This window comes from Triticum dicoccoides, chromosome 4B (genome assembly GCF_002162155.2).
Source record: "Triticum dicoccoides isolate Atlit2015 ecotype Zavitan chromosome 4B, WEW_v2.0, whole genome shotgun sequence".
Taxonomy (NCBI): domain Eukaryota; kingdom Viridiplantae; phylum Streptophyta; class Magnoliopsida; order Poales; family Poaceae; genus Triticum; species Triticum dicoccoides.
In genome coordinates this window covers 266577342-266604860 of record NC_041387.1, presented here as the reverse complement: position 1 = coordinate 266604860, position 27519 = coordinate 266577342, and the positions used below count along the sequence as shown (strand labels likewise).

At 43.7% G+C, this 27519-nt stretch overlaps 1 protein-coding gene across 1 annotated transcript; it reads left to right on the top strand.

The window, feature by feature from the left end:
- Positions 1-11391: 11391 nt before the first annotated feature.
- Positions 11392-17255, top strand: LOC119295947 (probable protein phosphatase 2C 75). Its single transcript, XM_037574372.1, has 5 exons — positions 11392-11615; positions 12587-12958; positions 13045-13162; positions 16054-16277; positions 16420-17255. The coding sequence occupies exons 1-5, from the start codon at positions 11424-11426 to the stop codon at positions 16828-16830; spliced, it is 1317 nt and encodes a 438-aa protein (XP_037430269.1). The 5' UTR covers positions 11392-11423; the 3' UTR covers positions 16831-17255.
- Positions 17256-27519: the final 10264 nt, after the last annotated feature.

The window sequence follows — 27519 nt, the reverse complement described above, 5'->3', positions numbered from 1 at the left end:
ACTGCGATGATGACGATGATGTTCCAGTTCACGATGATGACGATTATGGCTGTTTTCGGTTGTAGTTATGATGGATGTTTTCAGATTTAGTTAAGTTGTAGGGATGGTGTTCCAGTTAGATGATGTTCCTCGGTTAAGTTTTAGTTAAGTTGTAGGGATGTCGATGGATGCTTTCAGTTTAAGTTTCGTTGTCAAGAGAATATTTAGATTATGCATCGCATTTGGATGTTATTCCTTCTGTAATATCAACAATTGTAATCTCACTGTTTTTTCCAATATATGATTTCTTCCTTGTGTGTATATTTTTTCTTCTGACTTGATATACATAATTATCACCATTATGTGGAGCATTAATTTATTGCTGGCAATATATAAAATATTATTCACATTTTATATGTAAAACACATGAACCGTTGCAACTTCTTTTTTGCCAAGCAATGAGATTTGACTTCCTGTACATTAACCACCAACGTATATGAGTGTTGTAAAAGTCGGTTTTATGTGTTGTAGCCTTGCAACGGTTCCTTTTACCAACGGAAGTATAACCGTTGTATTATGCGCTAGCAACACTGGATAAGGCTACGCATCCCAAACCGTTGGTAAATACCCTAACAACGCATATATGGACTTTTAGATACGGAAAAATGCGTTGCTATAGGTGGGGTCTTGTTGTAGTGAATCTGGATATTGCGAATATAAGAGGAAAGCTTTATTGATGAACGTGGGGTTCTGTGATGTCTTTGTCTGGTTGTTGAACACAAATGAAGTACGCGAAGTTGCAGCTATGGCGAATTTTAATCTAAACAAAACCCAAAGTCTAAACAGTGCCCTAAGGGCTATATATATGGAGGAAGAGGGGGGGTTTCGTGGCCCTTGGGGGAGGGGTCCAAAAGACGGAAACCAACCCTATCTCTTGTTTCCCCACACATACGGACTCTAAAAATAGCCTATACTTATGTATTTCGAAATTACATGGGCCTGGCCCAATAATAAGGTGACGCAACACCTAGAATAGCCTTTGGACGAAATTTATGAAGTGGCATCTTGTATATTTCGTCCAAGGCTTGATGCACTCATTATGGTGGCTTCAAAGTCCTGAAATCATCACTTGTATCTCCGTTCTTGTTCCCCTTGCGCATGCCATCATCTTCATGCTTGGTCTTGCTCCAGTGTTCTCCCCTCTTATCCATACCAGCCCTTCATTTGTAAGAAAACAAATATATCCAATTTAGGAAGCATCATATTCTCATGAACATTAAATCTTTACCAAGAAACGAAAGTACCTGATAATTTAATTGGCATGCGCGAGCTCTATTAATTGTTCCAGTATATGTTGCAGTAGGGGCTATGGGTGTAACAATAGTATTGATGTCCTCATCACCTCGTGGGCAGCATGCCGTTCAAGGCTCCGAAACTTGTCAGGGCACCTTCCTAGGCCGCTCCGGCACTCTAACCACACCATCACTAGAAGAAGCTCCGGAGGAGCGCGCCCTTACGATGCAGGGACCCACCAAGAGCCATGAGCATGCCAAGCTAAGTTTCTCTAATCACGCCAGGTAAGAACCTTTCAATCAATGGCAATATAATGCTAGAATATGAGCAGGAAACACTAATATAAAGGCGCAAGCGCCACAGTTCATTACACGCCCCCGCGGGGCTCTTCATGACTCTTGATGCAGGAAATAAAAAAATGTAAAGCAAAAGAAGCGGCCCCCCGAGGACGCTGCTCCTGAGGCCTGGCTCCGTCGTCACCCCCGCTTAGTCGGAGTCCTCTTCCTGCTTAACGGGGACGCAGTGGTGAGGCGGCTCGATGTCCTCCTGGGCAGGGGCGTGGCGGCTTGCTGCCCTCCTAGGTCTGGGCGCGGCGACGGGGTGGCTCGTCGTAGTCGTCGTCGCTTGAGCTTCCCCCGGAAGAGGTGCCGCTGCTACTGGAGGTGAAGCGTCCAAGGGCAAGTTCACCGCCGAGGGCGCCACTGCCGCGCTGACCGTCATCGCCAGAGGAGTGGTCGCTGCTGTCATCATCACCTTTTGGCAGCATCCCGGGCAACGGCCATCCTCCCCGAAGACCCTGACAAAGAGCATTGCTGCCCCGTCATACTTAAAGTGGAGGGTGCGCCTCCCCTCCAGGCCACGGGCGTGGGAAAACGACTGCCATCCGCGGGTCAGGAACACGTGGCCAATGGGGTTAACCTCAACCTCCACCAACGAGGACCCATTGCAACAACCATCAGGCTGCAGCTCCAGCCCAACGGTCCCCTCTACCGGCAGCTCCTCCACGAAGGATCTTGGAAGCAGAAGCCAGGTGCCAGGCGGACCCTCCACCCGTACGACGAACTCGCAGGCCGTGTCGCTTGAGCGGGCACGCGGGCGCGGTGGCCGGACGGCCACGACACGTCTTCCTCCTCGACCACGGCCGCTAGGACCCCCATAGTCGGCTCCGCGGGAGAGGCCCTTTCCCCGGCTGGTGGGGCTAGAGGTGCCTCCACTACGACGGGTTCTTCATCACCATCCTCACCCGTCGCCTCGGAGGTCTCGCACATCCCGTCGCCACCATGACGCATGGTGACTCACGCTCTGGTTGGTGTTTTCTGCCTAAGCAACCACTATCCCGATGACGTGTACTTGTGCGTTGCCTTGACATCCTCACCATTGATAGTTTCATTAACAGTTTGCGCCTATCTTCGCGACCCTAACTGACTCGCTGTGATGTAGGAGGAGTTCGACATGTTGCAACGCAAGCGGACTTGGCAGCTTGTCCCCCAACCTACTCATGCCAACATCATCATCGGGAAGTGGGTGTTCCATCATAAGACACGACTTGATGGTACCCTTGAGCGATACAAGGCTCACTGGGTGGTTCGAGGTTTCTGCCAGTGCACCGATGTTGACTTCACCGATACATTTGCTCCGGTCGTCAAGCCGGGCACGATTCATACTGTTCTACAGCTTGTTATTTCCCGTGCTTAGCCCGTACACTAGATGGATCACTCAAACGCCTTTTTGCATGGTCATCTTGCAGAACAAGTTTATTACTAGTAGCCCACCAGATCCATCAACGCCAATCATCCAGATCATGTGTGTATACTCTCGTGCTCTCTCTATGGGCTCAAGAAGGCCCCACAAGCATGGTACAGTCGCCTTCCTTTAGCAGCTTGGGTTCTGTGCTACTCACTCTGACGCCTCACTATTTGTATATCATCAGGGCCACATGACGAATTACCTCTTGCTATACGTCGATGACATCATCTTTATGGATTCTTTGGATGAGCTCCTTCGCCAACTCACTGCTCTCTTAGTGCCGAGTACGCCTTCAAGGACTTAGGTCCTTTGCACTACTTCCTTTGGAATTGAGGTGGTGCGGCGTATAGATGGGTTCTTTCTTCATCAACAGAAGTACACCATGAGTTGCTCGAGCACGTGGCATGCTTAATTCCAAGCCTATACCTACGCCTATTGACATGAAGGCATAGGTCTCCGTACTCGACGGTTCTCCGGCATCGGATGCTGCTTACCACTCCATTGTTGACGCTCTTCGGTACTTGAGGCTCACTCGGTCGGGCCTACAATATGTTGTACAGCAGGAGTGCCTTCATATGCACCTGCCACGTGATTCTCACTGGAACCTAGTGAAGCAGATTCTTCGGTACATCCACGGCACCATGGCTCTTGGTCTCACATTGACGGCTTCATCATCCACCGACTTGGTTGTCTACTCCGACGCCGACTAGGCTGGTTGTCCTGACACTCGTCGCTCCACCTTCGGCTATTGTGTCTACCTCGGGCCCTCACTCATATCGTGGTCATTTAAATGACAACCCACGGTGTCTCGCTCCAGTGTCGAGGCAAAGTACTGAGTTGTGGCCAACGCCATCGCCGAGTGTTCCTAGCTTCATCAACTCCTTAAGGAGCTCCATCTTGACATTCCCAAGGCCACCATCATCTAGACAATGTCTCCACCAACCTCGTTCATCATTGTTGCATGAAGCACACTGAGCTTGACATTCACTTTGTGTGTGAGCAGGTGGCTCTTGGGCACGTTTGCATCTTGCATGTTCCCACGGCTCGGCAATTTCTCTCATGTGATGACCAAGGGGTTACCAACAGCTACATCTGGGAGTTCTGGTCCAGTCTATGTGTTACAGTGACATATTGACTGCGGGGGGGGGGGTGTTGAATATGTAGTTGCATGTATGACTTGTACGTGAAGCACACCGCATATTCCATGTATAGTTGAGGACGTGGTTGCCTTTGTACACCATATGTACGTGCCTATGCACCCAGTTAATGAACGTGTGTTGCATTGCCAAACAATACCTGGGTTTTAGACCCCTCACAACCAAATGAGCCCTAAGGACTGTAAACTCTGAAAAAATTGGATTTTCCTTCATCATTTTTGCAGCAATTGCATGGAGCGATACCTTGTGCCTGTACATAGAGTGACTTATGTATTGTCATGTAAACAAATCTATTAGTTGATACCTCCAACTTCCATCTAAATACCAATATTTGACGTGGGCGACCATGGGGATTGCCAGAACAAAATTAGTCAAATCAAACAAAAATTAATGGGGTATGATATGTTTGTGTTGTGATGCTGACTTTACCGAAGTTGTTTAGAGGCCTCTCACACATTGTGATTGAACACCTGGACGTGGCCGACACAGGCACCCATACCACCATCATTCATGCCTCTAGGAGTCACGTGCTCGTCTTTGTGGGCCTCCAGGACGCCTTGCCGTCGTTGGCCTCCGCCTATGCCTCATGCTTGGCCTCAACGCCGTCCTCCGGCCGCTAGGATGGGGCGAGAGAATTATTGTTGATGTTCCTGCTGCGAGGGGGAGAGAAGAGAAATGGGAGAGGAGAAGATAGGAGAAGAAGAATCCGAGAGGGAAGGTCCTAGAGAGGAAAGTAACAGCGGTCGGTGATGGGGATCCATCTAAAGCTATTTTTCTGGCGACCTCTCTCTGGAAGAACGAAGAAGGGGCGGGTGATTTGGGGGTGAGCAGCGGGTCCCAACTCGAGATATTTCGTTGCCTTCGGGCCTTTAACGGTAAATCCCAGCTAGCGGTAAAACAAAGTCCAAACCAAAAGTAGTACATGCATGAAAATGTGAAACTATCGATCAAGCGTCCGAGCTCATAGAATTGCATTAGCTTAGCACACCTAATATAGGGGTATACTAGCACATATGCCAGTGCGTTGCAATCAGAGAGATATTTTTTCGAGAAGCAAAAGGAGAGATAATTGATGTGTCCACCAAAAACGGTCTCCGCAACGGTGGGGCAACAAAGCAAGGAGCCACGGTCTTCTCACAGGTCATGTTTGCCTTACGAGATCTTGATAGTGGTGGGGTTTGTTGGTGTGGCGATGACGACCCAACTCGTGCCTTTTTTTCCTCTGGGTTTGCCATCGTGTCAGGGTTGTGGCTACCTCCTCATTTAGTGGTTTGTGCGACTACCTCGGGGCACGGTTTCTTCGACCACTCTCTTCTATGATGGTGTACCTGAATGGATTACTAATTGCAGCGCATAAATCTCGTGTCATTTGCATAGTCAGTGCATAACCAAGCACTACCTTCTTTATCAAGGTTTATTAGCGCACATGTGCCCATATATTTAATTAGAGGCAAACCTGTATATTCTCATTTGTTGGCACGTGCCCATATTTTTTTTTCAATTATAGCTAACCAGCATATTCTCTTTTATCGTTAAATAGCGGATGGGATGCATAATAGTTCACGTTTTGGCCAGCACACTGACAGGTACCAACATGACCTATGTTTGTAAGGTGCGAGTAAAAATCCAAGAAATGATGACTTGACGGATCAAATTCATGACCTCAAAAACTTGACCACGTGTTGCTACCCACTCGAACAAATGGGTCCTTCTAACTAATGGCCAGTGCGAATGTTCAAGAACATACTTCAACGCCAAATTTGAAACTTTTATTATTATTTTTTTGGAACTTTTCAAAAGTTATATTAGCAATTCTGAATTGCCGAATATTTTTGGAAACTTGAACTTTTTTGATTTTTTTTGAAATTTTCAAAAATTATATTATTAACTATAAAATGCAAATATTCTTGGGAAATTGAACATTTTTTAAACCCAAACATTTTTCAAAAACACGATGAGTTTATTGAAATTTCCGCTATTTTTGGGAAAACATGAACAAAATTTGGAATGGGAAGTTATTTTAAAATTCAGAAACATTTTTTAAAAAAACTAACCTTTTATAAAAACCTGAACATTTTTTGAATTTGTGAATATTTTTCCCAAATGCGAACATTTTTTGAACATTCAGAACAATTTTGGAAAATGTCTTTTTCTAAACACGAACATTATTTTGAATTTGTGAATATTTCATCACAACAAGAATATTCTCAAGTTTGGAACATTTTTTTAAATGCAATTTTATTTAGAAAATCTTGAATAATTTTGGAAAACATAAATTTTTTGAACAAATTTTGGTACGAGAACAATAATTTGAAGTTCCGGACATTTTTAATTAAGGGAACAAAATTTTGGATTTCTGAACGTCTTTTTCAAAAACTTGAAAAAGTTGAAATTCTGAAAATTTTATGAAATTTTAATTAGAAAAAAGGAAAAAAGAAACATAATCTTGGAAGGAAAAAAATAAAACATAAACAGGAGAGAAAAAGAGAAAGAAACAGCAAAAGAAAAATAGAAACATATCACATAAAAAAAAGAAAACGGGCCGGTCCAATCTTGGGCGGCCTATGTGAAGCCTAGACTATTTGCCGCAGTCCGGAAAATAAGGTTTTTCCCAGCTGCATGAGCTGGCTTCGCAAGACCTCAAAAACATGACCACGTGTTGCTACCCACTCGAAAAAATAGGTCCTGCCAACTAATGGCCAGCACTAATGTCTAAGAACATACTGTAGCGCCACATTTGAAACGGTTTTTGGTTTTTTATATTTTCAAAATTTATATTAATAATTACGAATCACCGAATATTCTTGGAAACCTAAACATTTTTTGATTTCATTGAACTTTTCAGAAATTATACTAATAACTAAAAATTGCCTAATATTCTTGAAAATTGAACTTTTTTGAAACCTGAACAATTTTCCAAAACACGAAGAGTTTTTTAAATGTTCCGTTCACTTTTGGGAAAAGACAAGCAAAATTTGAAACGAAAAGATTTTTTGAAAACAAAATTTCAAATGTAAAGAATTTTTTATAAAAAGAAGAACCAAATTTGCATTCACATTGTTTTTGAAAATATGAACCTTATATAAAAAGAAGAACATTTTTGGAATTTGTGTATAATTTCTTAAAATGAGAATATTTTTTTGAACATTCACAACAATTTTAGAAAATGTGTCTATGCAAAAATTTAAACTATGTTGAATTTGTGAATATTTCATTACAACAACAATATTTTCAAGTTTGGAACATTTTTCAAACTGCAATTTTGTTTAGAAAATATAGAACAATTTTGTAAAGCACAATTATTTTTTGAATTTGAACAAATTTTGGTAGGAGAACGATAATTAAAAGTTTTGGACATTTTTTCAGAAGGGAACAAAATTTTGGATTTCTGAACATTTATTTTGGAAACTTGGAAGAATTGAAATTCTGAACACTTTCTCACAACATTATATTACCAAAAAAGGAAAAAAGAAAAAAAATCTTGGCAGGGAAAAAAAAAGAAAGAAATAGAAAATAAAAAGATAAAGAAAAAGAGAAAGAAACAGAAAACAAAATAGAAATAGAACATATAAAAAAACGGGCCGATCAATCTTGGGTGCCCTATGTGAAGCTTAGACTATTTACCACACTGTCCGCATAATAAGGTTTTCCTAGTTGCGTGGACTTGCTACACAAGGCCTTGAAAATTTGAGCACGTGTCACCACCCATTCGAAAATATGGTCCCTGCTAAATAATGGCCAGCGCAAATGTTTAAGAACATAGTGCACCACCAGATTCAAAACTTTTTTGATTTTTCTAAACTTTGCATAAGAATTAAAAATTTCCTAATATTATGGGAAATATGAACATTTTTTCCAATCCAAACCTTTTCAAAAACACGAAGAGTTTTTTGAAAATTCCATTCAGTTTTGGGAAAAGATGATCAAAACTTGAAACAGGAATTTATTTTTAAAATTCGCAAACTTTTTTGAAAACATGAACCTTTTATAAGAACACGAACATTTTCTGAATTTTTGATTAGTTTCGGAAAATGGAAACATTTTTTGAAAAATGAGAATAATTTTAGAAAATGTGCTTCTTTAAACAAGAATATTATTTATAATCTGTGAACATTTTGTTACAACGAGAATATTTTCTAATTTGAAACTTTTTTAATGCAATTTTATTTAGAAAATCTTGAACACTTTTGGAGAACACAAACATTTTCTGAATTTGAACAAATTGTGGTGCGAGGACAAAAAATTAATGTTGCAAACATTTTTCAAAACGGGAACAAAATTTAGTATTGCTGAACATTTTTATCGAAAACTTGAAAAATATTGAAATTCTAAATGTTGTCTGAAAGTTTTAATTTACAAAAAATAAAAATCTAAAAATATACTTGGAAGGGAAAAATAATCAGGAAAGAAAAAGAGAAGGAAACTGAAAAAAATAGAGAAAAAGCACAGAAAATAGGAAAACGGAATGGCCCAGTCTTGGGCGCCCTCTGCGAGGCTTACACGTTTTGCCGCATTGCACGGAAAATTAGGTTTTGCCAGCTGCGCGGGCTAGCTTCGCATGACCACATTTTATTACCCAGTCGAAAAATAGGTCCTGCTAACTAATAGCCAGCACGAATGTTCAAGAACATACTTCATTGCCATATTCAAAACATTTTTTATTTTTATGAACTTTTCAGAAATTATATTAATAATTATGAACTGACGAATATTCTTGGCAACTTGAGCATTTTTTTATTTCCAAAAACCATATTAATAATTATAAAATGCCTAATATTCTTGGACACTTGAACATTTTTTGAAACCTGAACATTTTTCAAAGCACGAAGAGTTTTTTTTTGAAAATTCTATTAATTTTTGAGAAAGACAAACAAATTTGAAAAGGAAAGATTTTTTTAAAAATTCACAAACAGTTTGTGAAAATATGAACCTTCTATTAAATACGGGAAGTTTTTGATTTTTTAAAATAATTTTGTAACACGGGTATATTTCTCGAAAATTGAGAACAATTTTAGAAAATGTGTTTTTTAAACGCAATTGTTTTATGAATTTGTGAACATTTTATTACGACACGAATATTTTCAAATTTGGAACATATTTCAAATGCAATTTTATGTAATAAATCTTGAACAATTTTGTAAAACACATTTTGTTTTAATATTGAACGAATTTTGGTGTTGGAAGAAAATTTAAAGTTCTGAACATTTTCCAAAACAGGGACAAAATTTTGGATTTCTGAACATATTTTTCAAAAACTTAGAAAAAACTAAAATTTTGAATTTTTTCTAAAAAAAATAAATTACAAAAGAAGGAAAAATGGAAAATAAACTTGGAAGGGAAAAATGAAAAAGATAAACATGAAAGAAAGAAAAAGAATCAAAAGATAAAAATAGAAATAGAGCACATAAAAATGAAAATAGACAGGACCAGTCATGGGCGCCCTGTACAAAGATTAGACTCTTTGCCCCGATTCAATCGATACTGTCATCCCTAGATCCAGGGAGAACGCTAGAAGATCGAGTACGAAAGGGAACAGAGGCTGCAGTCAGGGGCTGCTGCTCGTCTTTTGTCGAGCGTCTCTGTTCTACCTGGTGTGATCGTTTCAACTTCTAGCAGTGCGTAGACGTAAAAAGGCGTTTTTTTCCTGCTTTCTGAACAAATTCCCTTTACTCCATGTGGACGTAGTAATAATTCTTTTTTTTTAAGAAAGGGATCGGATGATCCAATCAATCGTTAGCATTGGGTTAAGAAATGTTTCAGACTGAATAAGGTGTCGGAGTGAATAAGCTACATAGTGCGGGAAATAAGGTTTTGCCAGTTTGTGTGAGCTTGCTTTGTAGGGCTACAGCTCGTGCAAGCCACACACGAAATTCGGGAGTACAATTTAGTACCACCTCAGATAATAAAAAATATATTTTTAATGATGAACGGATGAAAAAGAATCGGAGAAACGCACCTTATTTTTTTAACACAGTACAAACGTAAGCACTCATACACACACATACTCATCTCTATGAACACACACATGCACACCCTGCTCGGCTACCCCTATGAGCACATTTGAGAGACTGAGCCGGCATATCATCTTGAGATTTACGAAGCGCCTCCCCCCACTAAAAATGCATCGCCGAAAATCCTGAAATAAATCTAGAAATAATACGAGCATCATGATTTGAATCCTGGTGGGCTGGAAATACCATTGTCCCTATAACCATCCAATCACATATTGATTCAAGCACCTTACTTTATTAGTAGGTAAATATATATATGTATATATATATATATATATATATATATATATATATATATATATATATATATATATATTTGACTATGTGTTATTTGGACCCGTATGTTTCCTTTTTTCACACATTAAACATACAACTATCCAAAAATTTGTGTTTCATAATCTTATATTTTACACATGCAATACTATTATATTCATTTATGTTTTTTAATCTTTTTAAAGCCCCGTGACTCAAAGATCCCTAAGGCTCATTTGGTTTGGAGAAATTTTGTAGGATAGAATTTGTATAGAAATAATTCTTTTCGAGACCTTTGGTTTATAGGAATAGAAAATTATTATCCATATCCTCCTTGTTTGAAAGGAAAATAGACATTAATGAAAAAATCATATGATGTCAACTAAATGATATTCTTTTATATTCATACTCATAGGTGCTCCCTCTGTCCCATAATATAACATTTTTGACAGTACATTCCGTCTTATAATATAAGATTTTTTTTAATATTATATTAGTGTCAAAAAACGTCTTGTATTATAGAATATAGTATGAACGTTTCGGGTCCACATAAGGAGCCGACCGATCCGGCCGCCGATCCCCTTGCACCAAACCACGCCGAGCCACTTGTTCTTCCCCGCGCCCTTGCTATTTTTCTTTGTCCCCATTTTCGCTGTCGGATTTCCTCCCTATTCTTGTCCGATCCCGCCCTCCTTTTTCTACTTTTCTGGTTAGCTCGTGACGTGTCCCCGTTGGTGCTGGTTGGTCGCCCACGACGCCATCAAAGAACGCCACTGTCCCTCTCGCAAAGATCGAAATCTTGGCAGCGTTGCGTTTGCGCAGAGGTTGAATCTTTGAGGGTGGCTTGTGCTGTGACCAACGGGGCAAGACGGCGGCTATAACGGCGGCAGCGGCGGCGACGGCGGCGCCGTCGTCGGGGGGTGGGGGAGGGGGCGGTGGAGGCGGGTGCCTGGATTGCCTGCAGGATGTGGTGAGGGCGCTGGCGATGGGGTCGTGCCTGCCGGCAGGCCAGCGGCCGACGGAGGTGGCGGCACTACCCGGGAAGGTGGGAGGAGGCAGTAGGAGGGGGGAGGAGGCCCCCGGCAGGATTGCTGGGATTGGAACTGGCAATGTGGCTTGCCTCTTCACGCGGCAGGGGAAGAAGGGCACCAACCAAGACGCCATGGTCGCGTGGGAGGTATCTGCACAACAAGATCCCTTTATTTACACTTTTGGTGCTCTGGATGTTCATTTCTTCTTTATTTGATAATGGCTACTAATGAGCTTGCGTAGTAAAATAGTTTTCTGTGAGTTGAAGTATCGTCAACAATTAGGGGTTGTTTATTTATCGGGCAACGTCAAGTTAAAATGATACATTAATAAAATAAAAAATATGAATTGCCAACAACTTGAGGGGCTTTCACAGGATAAACAAGGCATAATGATCCAACTTGTTTTAGCCAACACGAGACTACATGTCGGCTTGATATTTGAAAAGAAACAACTCGATGGCTATGAATGTTGCTCATGGAAGATGTTTATTGCTCTAACTGATGGAGGATTAAGTATTGGCCACCATCTTTCCCACTTCCATACTTTCATATGAACTATGACGACTTATTTGTTGGATATGGCAACCATCTTGCTTACCCATACGCTGTCTCTTAGTTAAGGTGGCCATTGATTATTATGCGTTTTAGGCCATGAGGTTATGTTCTAGATGAAACTGTCCAAGCTTGAATGAGGCACGCTTGCAAATGCAGGATCAGATAAATGACTCGCCCAGTCAAAGAGTACCCCCTTGTGTGAACCGTTTATTTGAATCCAACAGTTGCGTGCACATCAAAAGAATAACAGAATAGTGACCTTTTCTTCTAACTCATTCCACTTTCGACACTCTTTATGAATTAAATCATGCCAATTGTATCGAGTGAACGCGTGGAGCCTGGTCTTGTGGCACGACCGACTCCGCAAGTGTGATGGGTGAGCATGCATTGACATGAGGTGGATGTCAACGTCGCGTTGCATTGACATCAGGTGGTTGTCAACATCGCCGTTGCATTCGCGCTGTAGCATTCTCCATTAAATTTTATAGATACTTGACAAATGGATATTGATGTTTGCCTCCTTGTTTTCTTGCTCTTGGATGCCTTGGGGCATGATGTACAGAACTTCAATGGGAGATCAGACACAGTATTTTGTGGAGTTTTTGATGGTCATGGTCCACATGGACATCTCGTCGCGCGGAAAGTAAGAGATACTCTCCCTTTGAAGCTGTGTGATTTGATATATTGTGACTATGGAGAGAGCCCAACCAGCAATTCAGATGGATCAGTTTTAGAAGAGAGTTTATCTCCATACCCAGATGCAGAGGACAAATCTCCCACATTCACCGCACAGAAAGAAGAACATCTAGAATTCTTTGACTTAATGAAAGAGTCTTTCCGAAAAGCTTTTAGAGTTATGGATAAGGAGCTTAAATTACATCGGAACATAGATAGCATTTGCAGTGGAACTACCGCAGTTACTTTAATTAAACAGGTACAGTGGAACCTATTCCTTGAATGGCTTTAATTACTCAAAAATTCCAGGTATGAGCAATTGATTTTCTCTCTCTATACCATCAGGGGCAGGACCTTATTGTCGGGAATCTAGGTGACTCTAGAGCTGTATTAGGCACTAGAGATCAGAACGGTCATTTGGTTGCCCATCAGTTGACAGTTGACCTGAAACCTGATCATCCAAGTAAATATCTTTCACTCTCAAGTTTAAATTAATGAATCTTCTATATTATATCTCTTCTGTTTAATGTGTTGGCTTAATCCTACTACTTGTGACTGTTTATGTGATGCCATTAATTGAATGATTCTTTTTCTGGTGCTGCTGAATCGGTACATTCTTGCTCATTTTCTCAGAACAAGAATGTATGTTATATCTTCCTTGTCTCCAATCATTTTATATATGTTTATATTCCTAAGATTTGAAGAGTGACGACTTAGAATTTTCACCTTGTTCTTGCTGATAACCATGGTAGTAACTTCACAACATTTTTTACTGCAGAAACAAAAGTTGGAAATAAAGCAGTTTTGTTTTTAGTTGTGGATACTTCTATATTATGTTTGACATGATGGATATGGTACAATCATCTTTATTTGTATGCTCAATGACTCTCCCATAGCTTCATTCTATGGCTCATCAGCTTAGTTGCACGGTAATTAGTACAACTTTGAACTTCCCCCTTGTTCTTGAAGATTGGTACTAATATACTCCGCCCCCATTCTTTTGATACCTTGTTTGCTCGAAAAATGAGGTTGAAAAGCTTAGTTAGCATACTATCGCTATGTCTCCGAGGCCTCTTCACACCTCAATGGGGATGAATAAGACGGAGCACCTCCTTCCTCCCAACGGCCCTCCTTAATGATCCTCTCCTTGAAAGCCTGAGCTGCCTCCCCCTTAAGCTTTTACCACTTCGTTCTAGTGACTTTGGCACGCTTATCCCGCAAGACACGAATCCAAAAACGGAAGTCAGCCACCACAAGCTTATGTTGAGGGATAACACTCTCTCCACGTATCACATGACAGTCTAGGCAAGCACGCCTGTCTTCTCTTCTCGAGAGGACACAATCAATCAGGAGTGTTGACCACTACTAAAAGTCACTAGATGTGATTCTCTCTTTTTAAAGAGGATGTTAGCTACTATCATGTCGTAGGCTAAAGCAAAGCATAAGACATCTTCTCCTTCTTGATTCCTGATGCGATAGCCAAAGCCCCCATGCGCCCCTTCAAAACCTGTGTTAGATGTGCCCACGTGGCCATTGAGGTCTCCTCCTATGAAGAGGTTCTCGCCAGTAGTTGTCCCCGTGTACCACAACTTGAAGCCGGTATCCTCCACCTCCTTCGCCTTGTCCCCTCCATTTGGTTTCTTGGACGCAAAGGATATCAACACCTATCCTCACTGTTGTATCAACTAGCTCCCGTAACTTACCTATTAAGGGCCCTACGTTCCAGCTATCTAAGCGGATCCTACTAGGCTTGGCTAGCTTCCTTACCCTTCACATACATCGAGTCAAATGCGAAGACCCTTGCTCATTTTTTACTACCGGTTGTCGATGTAGCGCGCCATGAAGGATGAGACGACCCAGTCCCTGCTCACTTATCGCTGTATCCAGATGAAGATATGGCGCACCACCAAGGGGGTGACGGCCCGACCCTTGTCCATTTCCTTCCGGGTTCCATCTCCATAAGTGTGGCTGAGTTTTGATGTTGGCTCGCCAAGTCTATCACAACCCTCCTCCTTTACCCAGGCTTGGCACCAGCTATGTTGAGATAACATAGGCGGAGTTTTTCTACCACTATTTCTAAAATTTAGAATAGGGGATGGGATAGGGGCTCTGCTGGAATGCTTTTATGTAGATGGCTCTCCTAAAAATGTAGATAAAGTCGATCGTTAACTGTTTCATGGAAAATTATCAGACCACATATTTTATTTTATTTACAAGTAAACTGCATTTTTTGTACGTAAAAAAGGTATACTGCATAAACTATGGGCTTCGGTGATGTTTTTTTGCAAAACTTGCATTGAGGTATATTGAGAATAATAAAGAGGTATAATATGCTTGTTTAAGAGGTATATTTGAATGTGGGAGTACATACCTCTAGGAGTACAAAAAATTAGTCTTGTATATATAAATATAATTAACACAGAGACACAAACACACACACACACACACACACACACACACACACATATCTCTGAACTAATTTTTTGACTCCTGGCAGTATGTACTCCCATATTCAATATACCTCCCAAACAAATCTGTCATACCTCTTTATCATTCTTAATGTAACTTATTAATTATTCTAAGATCCTCAATACAAGTTTTACAAAAATATATCATCGCAGCCCTTAGTTTGAATAATATACCATTTTTACGTTAAAAACAGTTTATGTGCAAATAATATGAAATATATGGTCTCAAATGGAAATTTTCTTGTAACTTTGGAGCATCCAGTAATTATTAATGAAGTATATTAAAAATATAAAGAGATATAATTGATTCATCTGTGTGATATGTGAGGAGCGGTACTCCCAGGATTGTAGAATCATTTTATGTATACACCATAGCTAGCTAGTAGCCCTCGATTTGTATCAAGATATGTGCAAGAAATTAATGGAGTAGTGACCACTTGTCTCACTCATTAAGTTGAGCATGTGCCTTTCTGATCATGTCCACAAGCTTTCGTAATCATGGAAATTATATGCTTCCTAATTAGAATTACAGGCAACATGGTGTATATATACGCACTTGTCAGTTTGCTTTTTACCGATATGGTTTGACCTTTGTGCCATATGGTTTTGATCTACTAATGTGCCGTGCGGATTCATTACCCGGGAAACAGTTTCCCTTGCGACAATCGTTGGTCCTCTCTAGCTGCAGTTATGAAGGTTGTTTTGTTTATGTCAGTGTGGGACATGTAGCTAGGTGAACGCACCGTTTTCTCTAGTAGGTTAGTCTATTAATGTCTGTTCAAACTAAACACTAGTTCCCTTCTGAGCCTGTCTCCTAAAAAACATCTGTTCCTACTGTCGTGATGAATGTTATTTGAGCCATAACGAAATGTTAATATCTTAACAGGAGAGGCTAGGAGGATCAAGCGATGTAATGGACGGGTCTTTGCTCACCAGGATGAACCAGATGTGGCTCGCCTTTGGCTTCCTAACTGCAACTCTCCAGGCCTAGCAATGGCACGAGCTTTTGGTGATTTTTGTCTAAAGGATTTTGGGCTGATCTCTGTACCTGAGGTCACCTATAGGCGAATCATGGAGAAGGATCAGTTCATCGTCCTTGCCACTGATGGGGTAACCAAACAAAAATAAATAAATAACTTGTTGCTTTCTGCGTGACTTGTTCTCGATGGGGAAACAATAGTTTCTTCTGATTCAATACATGCACCGCCCATCTGTTAATATACTCTAATACCCAATTGCACTCTGGTTACAGGTGTGGGATGTTCTGTCCAACCAGGAAGTGGTGGAAGTTGTTGCCTCATGCTCTGGCCGTTCTGGCGCAGCTCGTGCTGTTGTTGATCTAGCAAATCAGACCTGGAAATTCAAGTACCCAACCTCCAAAACGGATGATTGTGCAGTGATCTGCCTTTTCCTGAGCAAAGATGCGGCTGCAGGTGGGTTATCAGGGCTTTCTGTTGCTAGCAAGGGAATTGGATCTAGTCCAGGGATGCCACCGCGATTAAGGACCCCCCAACACTTCAGTAAAAGGGTAATTCCAGAGGATGCCGATGATGAATGTGACCCAAATATAAGTGGAGATGAGAGGTCATTGGAGGGCTTCACCTGGTTGAACACGCTTTTGACACTACCAAAGTTTGGTGATACAAGTCCAACCAAGAAATGAAGTTTACTGATGTTGATGTGCGAGTCTGCAGTTAGCAGGCACATTCGCTGATGTTTTGGAGATGAGAGCCTTATTGGCTATATTAGCATGCCCGGTGAGCTCCTGTCCGAATGTCGGTTTACTCTTAAGGCTTTGTTCGGTTACACCCTGCCCTAAGAGGATTGGAGGGGATTTGGGGGGGATTTGACCTGTAGAGGATTTAATCCACCTCAATCCCTGTCAAAACCCCTCCACAACCCTGTCAACCGAACATGGCCTAAGGATGAGTAGGGTTACTGTTTTATGTAAATCCTAACTCTCATTGTGCAACATGCGTTGGGAGGCAAGTTTCAGTTTGTTTCGAGTCGGCTTTGCCTTTCTTGTATGGCTGCCCTTCAAGCTGAGTTTATATATATGTTAATACGATGTACGTGCTCGGTTTTCTACGTGAACAGGCCCTGCTCATTATATTTGTATCTTTAACCCAAATGCTCTAAAGTGCAGCTACACTTTTTGACTACGACGATGGCATACGTCTTTTTTATTTCTACGTGAACAGGCCATGATCATGTGCCTGAAAAGGATTGGCGTGGGACGTGTTTATAAGTACTCCCTCCGATTTTTTTTAGTTTGCGTATAAGTTTTGTCTGAAGTCAAAACATCCATGATTTGACCAAACTTATAGGAAAAAGTATCAACATTCACATTAAAATCGATATCATTGTATTCATTATGGAATGTAGTTTCATACTCCCTCCGTTCGGAAATACTTGTCGGAGAAATGGATGTATTTAAACATATTTTAGTTCTAGATACATCCATTTTTATTCATTTCTTTGACAAGTATTTCCGGACAGAGGGAGTATTATATATACTAGAAGTATTTTGCGAGCTTCGCTGCGCCGGTTGTAGGCATGGTGATCCTATCGGGCATACTTCACTAAAACTTTTGATTCAGTGAATAGGCAAAGTACACGGTGCAACATGCAAACATGAGTTGAAGGAACCCCGTCTCAGGTGGGCTGCACCTGGCATGGAGACATGGGGAACCTTGAATGGGCCTTCCCACATAAGAGAGAGCGTGTGGAGCCCCTCTTTGGAGAGGATCCGGTGTAGGATGAGGTCTCCGGCCTCGAGGGTACGAGGGCGGATGTTGTGACTGTGGTAACGGCGCAAGGCCTGTTGATACTTTACGGCGTGAAGGGCAGCCTGGCGGCGGGCCTCCTCGAGGAGCAGCAGATCGGCCTCCCATGAGCTGTCCTGACACGCTTTTTCACGCCAGGACTCGCGGGGAGCCATGCTTAAGCTCCGAGGGGAGGACCGTCAGTAGGCTTAGTCGCCGTTGTGCGGTTGGACCACAACACAAACTACAACTCACTCAGCCAGCCAGCTTCTTCTTGAAGCTCCTTTTATCTTCAGGCCCTTGAGGACCTCAGCGTTGGCACGCTCGGCCTGGCCGTTGCTTCGTGGGTGAGCCACAAAGGCGTAGGAGATGTGCGTGCCAAGGTTGGCGCAGTAGGACTTGAAGAGGCCACTCGTGAACTGGGCGCCGTTGTCACTGATGATGCAGTTGGGGACGCCAAATCGGCTCACGAGGCCCTTGGTGAACCCGACGGTCGGCCGGGATAGTGCGCACGGGCTCGACCTCCACCCACTTGGTGAACTTGTCGATGACGATGTAGAGGTAGAGGTAGCGGTAGGCACCAGCCACACAAGGGAAGGGCCCCAGTATGTCCAACCCCTAGCCTGCAAAGGGCCATGAGAGTGGGATCGTCTGAAGCCCCTGCGCTGGCTGGTGGATCTGCTTGGCGTGGAATTGGCAGGCTTTGCAGGATTGGACCAGCTCATCTGCGTCGTGGAACGCAGTGGACCAATAGAAGCTCCTTCAGAACACCTTGCCGACGAGGGTGCGTGACGAGGAGTGGTGCCCGCAATCTTCCCCGTGAACGACGGTGAGCAGCTCGCGCCCTTGCTCTTCTGAGATGCACTGCAACCAGACGCCATTGGGGCGCTTGCAGTACAGCTCGCCGTCTTGCAAACAGTAGGCGGTGGCTTGCCGGACGACGCGCTCCGCCTCCGCATCCTCCGCGGGGAGAGCTTGAACTCCGCAGCCCAGCTGTCTGCTTGAGGCTGCAGTGCCAGCAGCAGGCGGGCTCCTGAGGCTGGTCCACAACCCGACGCACCCGTGGACGGTGTGGGAGGAAGCTCTTCGTGAAGCAGCGTTGTGCCAATGGCGGGTGGCGCTGCTAATGGCCTGATGAGCCTTTCTTTGAAGATGTGTGGGCTCTGGGGCTCGCGGCGAGAAGCTCGCTTGGCAATGTCGCTGGCCTCCCTGTTGATGCCGCACGAGATGTTCTGCAGCTCCAAGCCAAGGAAACGCTTCTCGAGCTTACGTACCTCCTCTAGGTAGGCTGCCATGTGCTCGTCCTTGGGCTTGTATTTTTTGTTGGAGAAGTTAAACGAGGAGCTAAGAATCGCCCTTGATGGTGAGGCGCTTGACGCCCTGGGCAGAGGTGGCCTTGAGGCCAGCGATGAGGCCCTCATACTCTGCAATGTTGTTGGATACCTTTTCATAGTGCCTGAAGCAGAAATGGATAGCATCATAGAGCTTGTCTCCGGTTGTGAGGTAAGCACGACCCCAGCCCCCGCACCCTGCCTGGAGAAGGCGCCGTCAAAGTGCATGACCCAGCCACTAGGCGCCAGGCAGGAGAGATTTGTTCTCAAAGGGCCCTTCCTCATATGGATCCGTCCATTCTGCCAGGAAGTTGGCGAGAGCCGCACCCTTGATGATCCTGGTGGTGCAAAACTCCAGACGGAAGGCCTGCAGCTCAATGTTCCATTTGGCGACTCGGCCGACAGTGTTGGGGCTACACAGGACTTGCTCCAAGGGGTAAGCAGAGATGACCTTAATGGGGTGGCCTTGGAAGTAGTGGCGCAGATTCCTGGAGGCGACGAAGGGCGCGAGGAGGAGCTTCTGCTGCATGGGGTAGCGCTCGCGTGCATCCCTCAACATTGTGCTGACGAAGTACACATGGTGCTCGACGAGGCACACGGTTGTGGCGGTAGCTTGCTCCACAGGCGACTCGAGAGGATCGGGTGACTCATGAGACCCGCGAGGCTCACGAGGCCCGGGATGCTCGCGAGGCTCAGAGGGCTCAGGGAGCTCACGAGGCTCGAAATGGTTCTCCTTAGTGCAGACGCGCTCTTCTCGTACCGCTACGAGCGCCGCACTGGCCGTCTGGGGGGTGGCCGCCAAGTAAAGGAGCAATAGCTCACGAGGGCGCGGTGCGACCATGATAGGTGGGCTCGTGAGGTACCTCTTGAGGTCTTCAAAGGCCGCATCCTTCTCAGGGGTCTACTCGAAGGGACCGGACCTCTTCATGAGCTTGAAGAATGGCAAGGCTCGCTTGCCGAACTTGGAGATGAAGCGCCCCAGGGAGGTCGTACACCCTGCCAATTGTTGCATTTATTTGAGAGTTAGGGAGGGCACCTTTTCTCAATGGCCTCGATCTTCACTTGTTGGGGTTGAGCTTTAGGTTGACCTCACAGGTTGGCGAATGTTTCCTCTAGATCCTCGATGAGCGCCCTAGCCTTACGCATTTTGACCACGATGTCATCGACGTAGGCCTCCGCATTCTTTCCCAACTCAGGCCCCAGAGTGCGCATCAGCCGCTGGAAGGTGGCGCCGACACTCCTCAAGCCGACGGGCATGAAAGTGTAGCAAAATACGCTGCATGGTGAGATGAAGGTTGTCATCTTTACATCTTCCGACGCCATCTTGATCTGGTGGTAGCCCGAGAAAGCGCCCAGGAAGCATAGGAGGTCGCACCCGGCGGTGGAGTCCACGATTTGGTCAATGCGCGTGAAAGTGCATGTGTCACTTAAAGTTTATTTTGGTGTGATGACAATATGGTTAGAGGAGCTAATATCGGGTGCTAAAGTTTATCTCAGGATATTGGTTCCAAGTTGTTCTTGATGGAGGTGTGCGGCCCTCCAATTCAAAAAGATCAAAGGCGTGGTCTACTGACTAGTTGAAGGTTTTTCGTTTGGTTCGATTCGAGTCGTAGGAAAGACCGCACTATTAAGAGGGGTCGGTGTGGATATGTGTTGTGTGGGAATACCATTGCCGAAACATAAACACCAGCCTACCCATCCCTACCACTTAAATCCATAGTATGACCCCCGTGCGCACGGGGTACTGCGTAACTTCCTGGGTACCCCGTGCGCATGGGTCTTTTGACCCCCATGCGCACGGGGTACCGCGTAACTCCCCGGGTACCTCGTGTGCACGAGGTCTTTTGACCCCCGTGCGTACGGGGTGGTGTGTAAGTCTCTAAGTGCCCCGTGCGCACGAGGCTGACTTAGCCCGTGCACACGGGTCCAACGGGCAGAAAACCCCATCTGGCCAAGAACACTATAAGACCCCTTCTTCCTCCTCCATCCCTCAACCCTAATGTCTTGTTGAGCTCCATCATTGCTACACTCCATTTTGATCAATACTCTCAATCCCTCCACCCAAACTTGGTGAAACTTTAGGGATTGGGAGAGCAAGACCCGATCTACATCTTGACCAAACCAAATCGTGTTCCCCGCTACATTTCTTCCCCATTGACTTGTTACTCTTGGAGCTTGGGCTCCTAGGCGGTTAGAGGTTCCTCCGAGAGCTTCCTTGCTTGTGGTGTGCTTCGGAGAAGTTTGTAAAGGTGTGGTGGTCGCCTTCAATACCAACCCCGAGTGATTCGAAGCTCATACATTGGGGGTGACTCGAAAGAGATTACAATGAGCCTTTGTGGCGGTCTGTAAGCTTTGGCTCTGGCACCACTCTAAACAGAGAGTAGCTCTTCCTCAAGGAAGAGTGAACTTCAGGATAAAATCCGCACCCTCTCCTCACTTGTGGTTAATCGTTTCCCGCACTTTACTTTTCCTTGTATGCTTTTTGGCTTGCTAATTAGATTGTTGCCTAGCATATTTGGCTCTAAGCTTTCTTGTCATATAGGTTGTGTTCACCTAGTTGCATACCTAGTGAACCCTATTTATCTGCTAAACCTTAAAGTTGACAAGAAAGATTAAAATTTGTAGTCTCCTATTCACCCCCCTCTAGTCGACCGCATCGATCCTTTCGATTGGTATTAGAGCCTCATGCTCTAATATAAGGTTATACAACCGTAGAGGATATGGTCGACCTAGGGAATGTGGGAGGTGGCGCACCCGTTGCGAAGGATGGTGAAAACCTACCCCCTGCCGCGTCCAATGCACTTGGTGCTCCGGTTGTTGCTCCCGCCGCTCCCGTTAACCTGGGTGCCCCTTGACCGCGGCCAGTATTCTTTCAATGTTTGCGGACCTCAAAACCGCTATGTTTAAAAAAGCGCGTTCGTCGGTCAAGGAGGAAATTGATGCTCGCTTAAAGCCCTCGACATCCGCATCAAAATTATTTGATCCAAATCCATTCATGATGCGGATGACTCGAGAGAACCCCTTGCATCTCCGGCTCGTACTCAAGTTCCCAAGTACAATGTTGTGGAACCCTTTTACTCACCACAACCCTTGCAACATCCTCACATTAATCCTGTTGGGCCTCCGCCCCCCTTTGAAAGCTAATGCGCTTGCTAGATGGAAGCTAGATATGGAGTCTCATATTCACAGTGCTTCAACACAACTTTGGTGGATTGTGGTCAATGGATTCAACCCCAAGAACCCAATGAATCTCACTCCAAGAGAAGCGATTGATGATCAACTCAATCCAACTGCCCACAACATGTTACGCACCGCGGTGACCAAAGACTATAGTGACTCCATTGATCTCCTTAAGACAACCAAGGAAATTTGGGATTGCCTTGAGGAGGCTCTCTAAGGAGATGAAGCAATTCGAAGATCTCGACTTGCTTTGCTCAAGCAAGAAGTCAATCTCTTTGTGGGGAATGAGGGTGAGTGCACGGAAGAGGTTTACCGAAGGTTGAAGTCCCTTGTGCTCAACTTGAGAACCTTTGGATGCACTTGGGCAAACGATGATTTCATCAAGGATAAGTTCATAGATGCTATGGTTCTCCCAGAACATACCATGGTCATGATGATACATCAATGTCCGGATTATCACAAGTTAACATCGGCTCAAGTTGTCTCCACTTTCTCCACTCATGTCTTTTGGAGACCAAGTCCAAGAAGACCTTTGCAATTGCTCAAGCAACTAAGAACTCCAATCTTGCCTTGAAGACCAAAAAAGTGATTAGTCAACCCTCAAGGGATGAAGAAGTGAGTGAAGAGACATGTGAGGAAGATGGTGACACTTCATGCCCGGTAAATGACTTTGCGGAAGACTTGGCTCTCTTAGTCAAAAAGTGCTCCGGGACCATGGCAAACAAGGGGAATAATCTCCAAGGAAGATAATTTGAACGAAGAAAATGCTACAATTGTGATAGCCCAAGACACCTTGTGCATGATTGTCCATATGAGAGACGTGAAGACAAGTCCGAGAAGCTTGTGCTCAAGAAGAAGAAGTTCACCAAGTTCACAAAGAGGAAAGATGACAAGGCTCTAGTCCATGAAGAATACATGTCCGGAGATGATGATGATGGTGATGATGATCAAGTGGGCACGACCGTGAAAGCACAAGTGCTCCCTGGGTGATTTTGGTAATTAATGTCAACATATCTCTTGTTGGACTAATACTTTTACCTAGTATGTTTCAGATAAGTTCAACAATGGAGTGGCATGGACTAGAGGATGTGGAACCCCTTCAAGATGCTAAGGACAAAGGATTGGCTCAAGCTCAAAGCACAAGACTCTACATTTTACTTTTAGTGATCCAAGATCACATTGAGTCCATAGGAAAGGCAATACTATTAAGAGGGGATGAGGTGTTGCTTAATGTCTTACTTGCTCAAAGTGCTTAGTGATATGCTCCAAAGCCCTCAACCACTTTATCACATCCACATATGTCCCAAACCAAAATTCAAACTTGGCCCTACCGAATCTTTCTATCTGGTGCCATAGAGTTCTATTGACATAGCCACTGCCAGAAACCCTAGTCTTTTCGGTCTCACCGATAGGGATCTCGGTCTCACCGAGATGGGATTGTAATCTCTCTGTTTCCCTTTGTAACATTTCGGTCCAACCGAGCTTAGCGATCGTTCTCACTGAGATTGCATGCAAACTCTCTGTTTCCCTTTCGTACCGTTTCGGTCCAACCGAGATGAGCGAATCGGTCCCACCGAGTTTGCCTGACCAACTCTCTGGTTGCCTATTACCAAAATCGGTCTCACCGAGTTTGTGTAATCGGTCTCACCGAGATTACGTTATGCGCTAACCCTAACCATATCGGTCCCACCGAGTTGACATGTCGGTCCCACCGAAATTGCTAACGGTCACATTATTTACTAAATCGGTCCGACCGAGTTTCATGATTCGGTCCCACCGAGTTTGGTAAGTTGTGTGTAACAGTTAGATTTTGTGTGGAGGATATATATACCCCTCCACCCACTCTTCATTCGTGGAGAGAGCCATCAGAAGATGCCTACACTTCCAACATATATTTTCTGAGAGAGAACCACCTACACTTGTGTTGATGTTAAGATATTCCATTCCTACCACATAAATCTTGATCTCTAGCCTTCCCCAAGTTGCTTTCCACTCAAATCTTATTTCCACCAAATCCAAATCCTGTGAGAGAGAGAGAGTTGAGTGTTGGGGAGACTATCATTTGAAGCACAAGAGCAAGGAGTTCATCATCAACACACCACTTGTTACTTCTTGGAGAGTGGTGTCTCCTAGATTGGCTAGGTGTTACTTGGGAGCCTCCGTCAAGATTGTGGAGTTGAACCAAGGAGTTTGTAAGGGCAAGGATATCGCCTACTTCGTGAAGATCTACCCTAGTGAGGCAAGTCCTTCGTGGGCGACGGCCATGGTGGGATAAACAAGGTTGCTTTTTCGTGGACCCTTCGTGGGTGGAGCCCTCCGTGGACTCGCGCAACCGTTACCCTTCGTGGGTTGAAGTCTCCATCAACGTGGATGTACGATAGCACCACCTATCGGAACCACGGATAAAAAATCTCCGTGTCTCCAAATTGCGTTTGCACACTCCAATCCCATCCCTTTACATTCTTGCAATTTGCATGCTTTACTTTTCGCTGCCCATATACTCTTGTCATGCTTGCTTGATATGTATTGTGAATGTTAGAACTTGTGCCAAACTCCACTTCAACTTAAAGAAATTAAAAACAACAACTTTTCTCACTTAGTGTCTATTCACCCCTCTCTAGACACCTCTTCTCGATCCTTTCAATTGGTATCAGAGCTTTGGTCTCCATTGCTTTGGTTTAATCACCATTGGAGGAAGATGGATGCGTCTACTTAGGGGAGTCTTAGACGTACAGTGCCTATACTTGATGGAGAGTATTTTCATGAGTGGAAAAATGAGATGCTTCTAATTTTCAATGAATATCATTTGAACAAGTACATTACTAGCCCTTGTGCACCTCATGTTGATCCTATGCATCCCACCCTTGATGAGTCAATTGACATGATTCGCAATCTTAGAACTATTGATCTTATCACTAGAGGTTTGCCTAGAAACTTGATATCTTGCTTGCCTACTCTTAAGTGTGCCTACAACATATGGAATTTCTTGAGGAACATTTTCCAAACTATTCCTTGCAAAATCTAGATGAAATTCTCCATAAGTCTATTGCCTTGAGTAAGATGAATTCCAACGATCCTAAGTTTGGTGATTGTCTATTTAAGCTTACAAATCTTATGCATGCCAAAGGAGATGTTGGAATTATTAGCGATATTATTTCCGAAGCTATTAGAATTCATAAAGAAGATCATTGTCAAACTCATTCTAATGAATCACCCTCTCTAGGAATTGATCCATCACATGACGTTGTTGAACATGGATACTATGATGAGGACGATGATAGTGACTTTGATCTTGATGATGCAATGAGACACTTTGGTCTTATGGCAAATCTTCGGGGATACATGGCAGGAGGAAAGGAATGGGTTCTTGATAGTGGATGTACCGATCACATGACTGGAGATAAAGATATGTTTCGTGAGCTTGCTGAAAACGACGGCCCTCGAAAGTATGTCACTTTTGGTGCCAACTTAAAGGGTAAGGTGGTTGGCCTCGGTAAGGTGGCCATCTTACATGATAGCTCCATACAAAATGTCATGCTCGTTGAATCTCTTGGGTACAATTTACATTCAGTATCTAGACTTGCTGATTTCGGTTTCAATGTCCTATTTACTGAAGTAGATTGCCAAGTGTTTCGAAGAGACAATCATAAAATGGTCTTTACCGGTATACGTAGAGGTGATCTTTACATTGTTGATTTCACTAAAAAGGCTCAACCTAGAACTTGCTTAATTGCTAAATCCTCTAAAGGCTGGTTATGGCATAGACGGTTAGGTCATGTGGGCATGTGAAACCTTGACAAGCTTATTAAAGGTAATCATATCCTTGGCATTAACGATGTCATATTTGATAAAGATAGACTTTGCAGCACTTGTCAAGCAGGTAAACATGTTGGAGGAAGGCATCCCATGAAGAACATCATGACCACAAGGAGGCTGCTCGAGCTACTTCATATGGATCTTTTCGGTCCCAACGCCTACAAAAGTCTCGGTGGAAATTCTTTTGGTCTAGTTATAGTCGATGATTTGTCAAGATTTACGTGGGTGTTCTTTCTCGATGATAAATCACAGGTCCAAAAGATCTTCAAAAACTTCGCTAGGAAGGCCCAAAATCAATTTGAAGTGAAGATCAAGAAGGTTCGCAGCGACAACGGAATTGAGTCCAAGAACACAAATGTGGACACCTTTCTTGATGAAGAGGGGATTTCACATGAGTTCTCGGCTACGTACACACCTCAACAAAATGGAGTTGTTGAGAGGAAGAACCGAACGCTCATCAAAATGGCGAGAACAATGCTTGATGAGTACAAGACGCCAAAGCACTTTTGGGCGGAAGCGGTTGAGACAGCTTGTCATGCAACAAATCACTTGTATCTTCACAAGCTACTCGGCAAGACGGCATACGAGCTCCTCACCGGTAACAAACCCCAAGTTGGATACTTTCGAGTATGCAGCTCAAAGTGCTACATTCTTGATAAGCATCGTCTTTCTAAATTTGCTCCTAAATCTCATGAAGGTTTCCTACTTGGTTATGGCTCAAACTCTCACACTTACCGTGTCTATAATAATTTCACCCAAAAGGTTGAAGAGACGGTAGATGTGAAGTTTGATGAATCTAACGGCTCGCAAGTAGAGCAATTGCCAATTGATGTAGGAGACAAAGACGCTTCGGAAGCAATCCAAGACTTGTCTATTGGAAAGATTCGTCCAACGGAGGTGAAGGAGAGTACCTCGTCCGTCCAAGTGGAAGATTCTACCTCACGACAAGGTGAACCAAGAGTTGATACGGAAGCATCCACAAGTGGGACACACCAAGACGAAGAAAACGAGGAAGTACACCAAGATGAACATCAACAACCTCCTTCTCCACCACGACAAGAGAACGACAACGTCAACAATGAAGAAGGCCAATAAGAAGAACAAGATGAAGAAGATGTTCCACCAAGATTCAAGCAAAAGCTTTCACGAGTTCGAGCAAGAGTTTCTAAAGACCATCCCGTTGAGCAAATCTACAATGATATCCAAACCGGGAGAATCACTCGCTCAAAAACTCATTTGGCTAACTTTTGTGAACATTAT

What these genes read in the sequence shown, in the direction of transcription:
- LOC119295947 (XM_037574372.1), top strand. Translation starts at nt 11,424, where the DNA reads ATGGGGTCGTGCCTGCCGGCAGGCCAGCGGCCGACGGAGGTGGCGGCA. An exon ending in CAGTTACTTTAATTAAACAG is followed by an intron (nt 12,959 to 13,044) that starts GTACAGTGGAAC and finishes CTATACCATCAG; the next exon opens with GGGCAGGACCTTATTGTCGG. An exon ending in TCGTCCTTGCCACTGATGGG is followed by an intron (nt 16,278 to 16,419) that starts GTAACCAAACAA and finishes CTCTGGTTACAG; the next exon opens with GTGTGGGATGTTCTGTCCAA.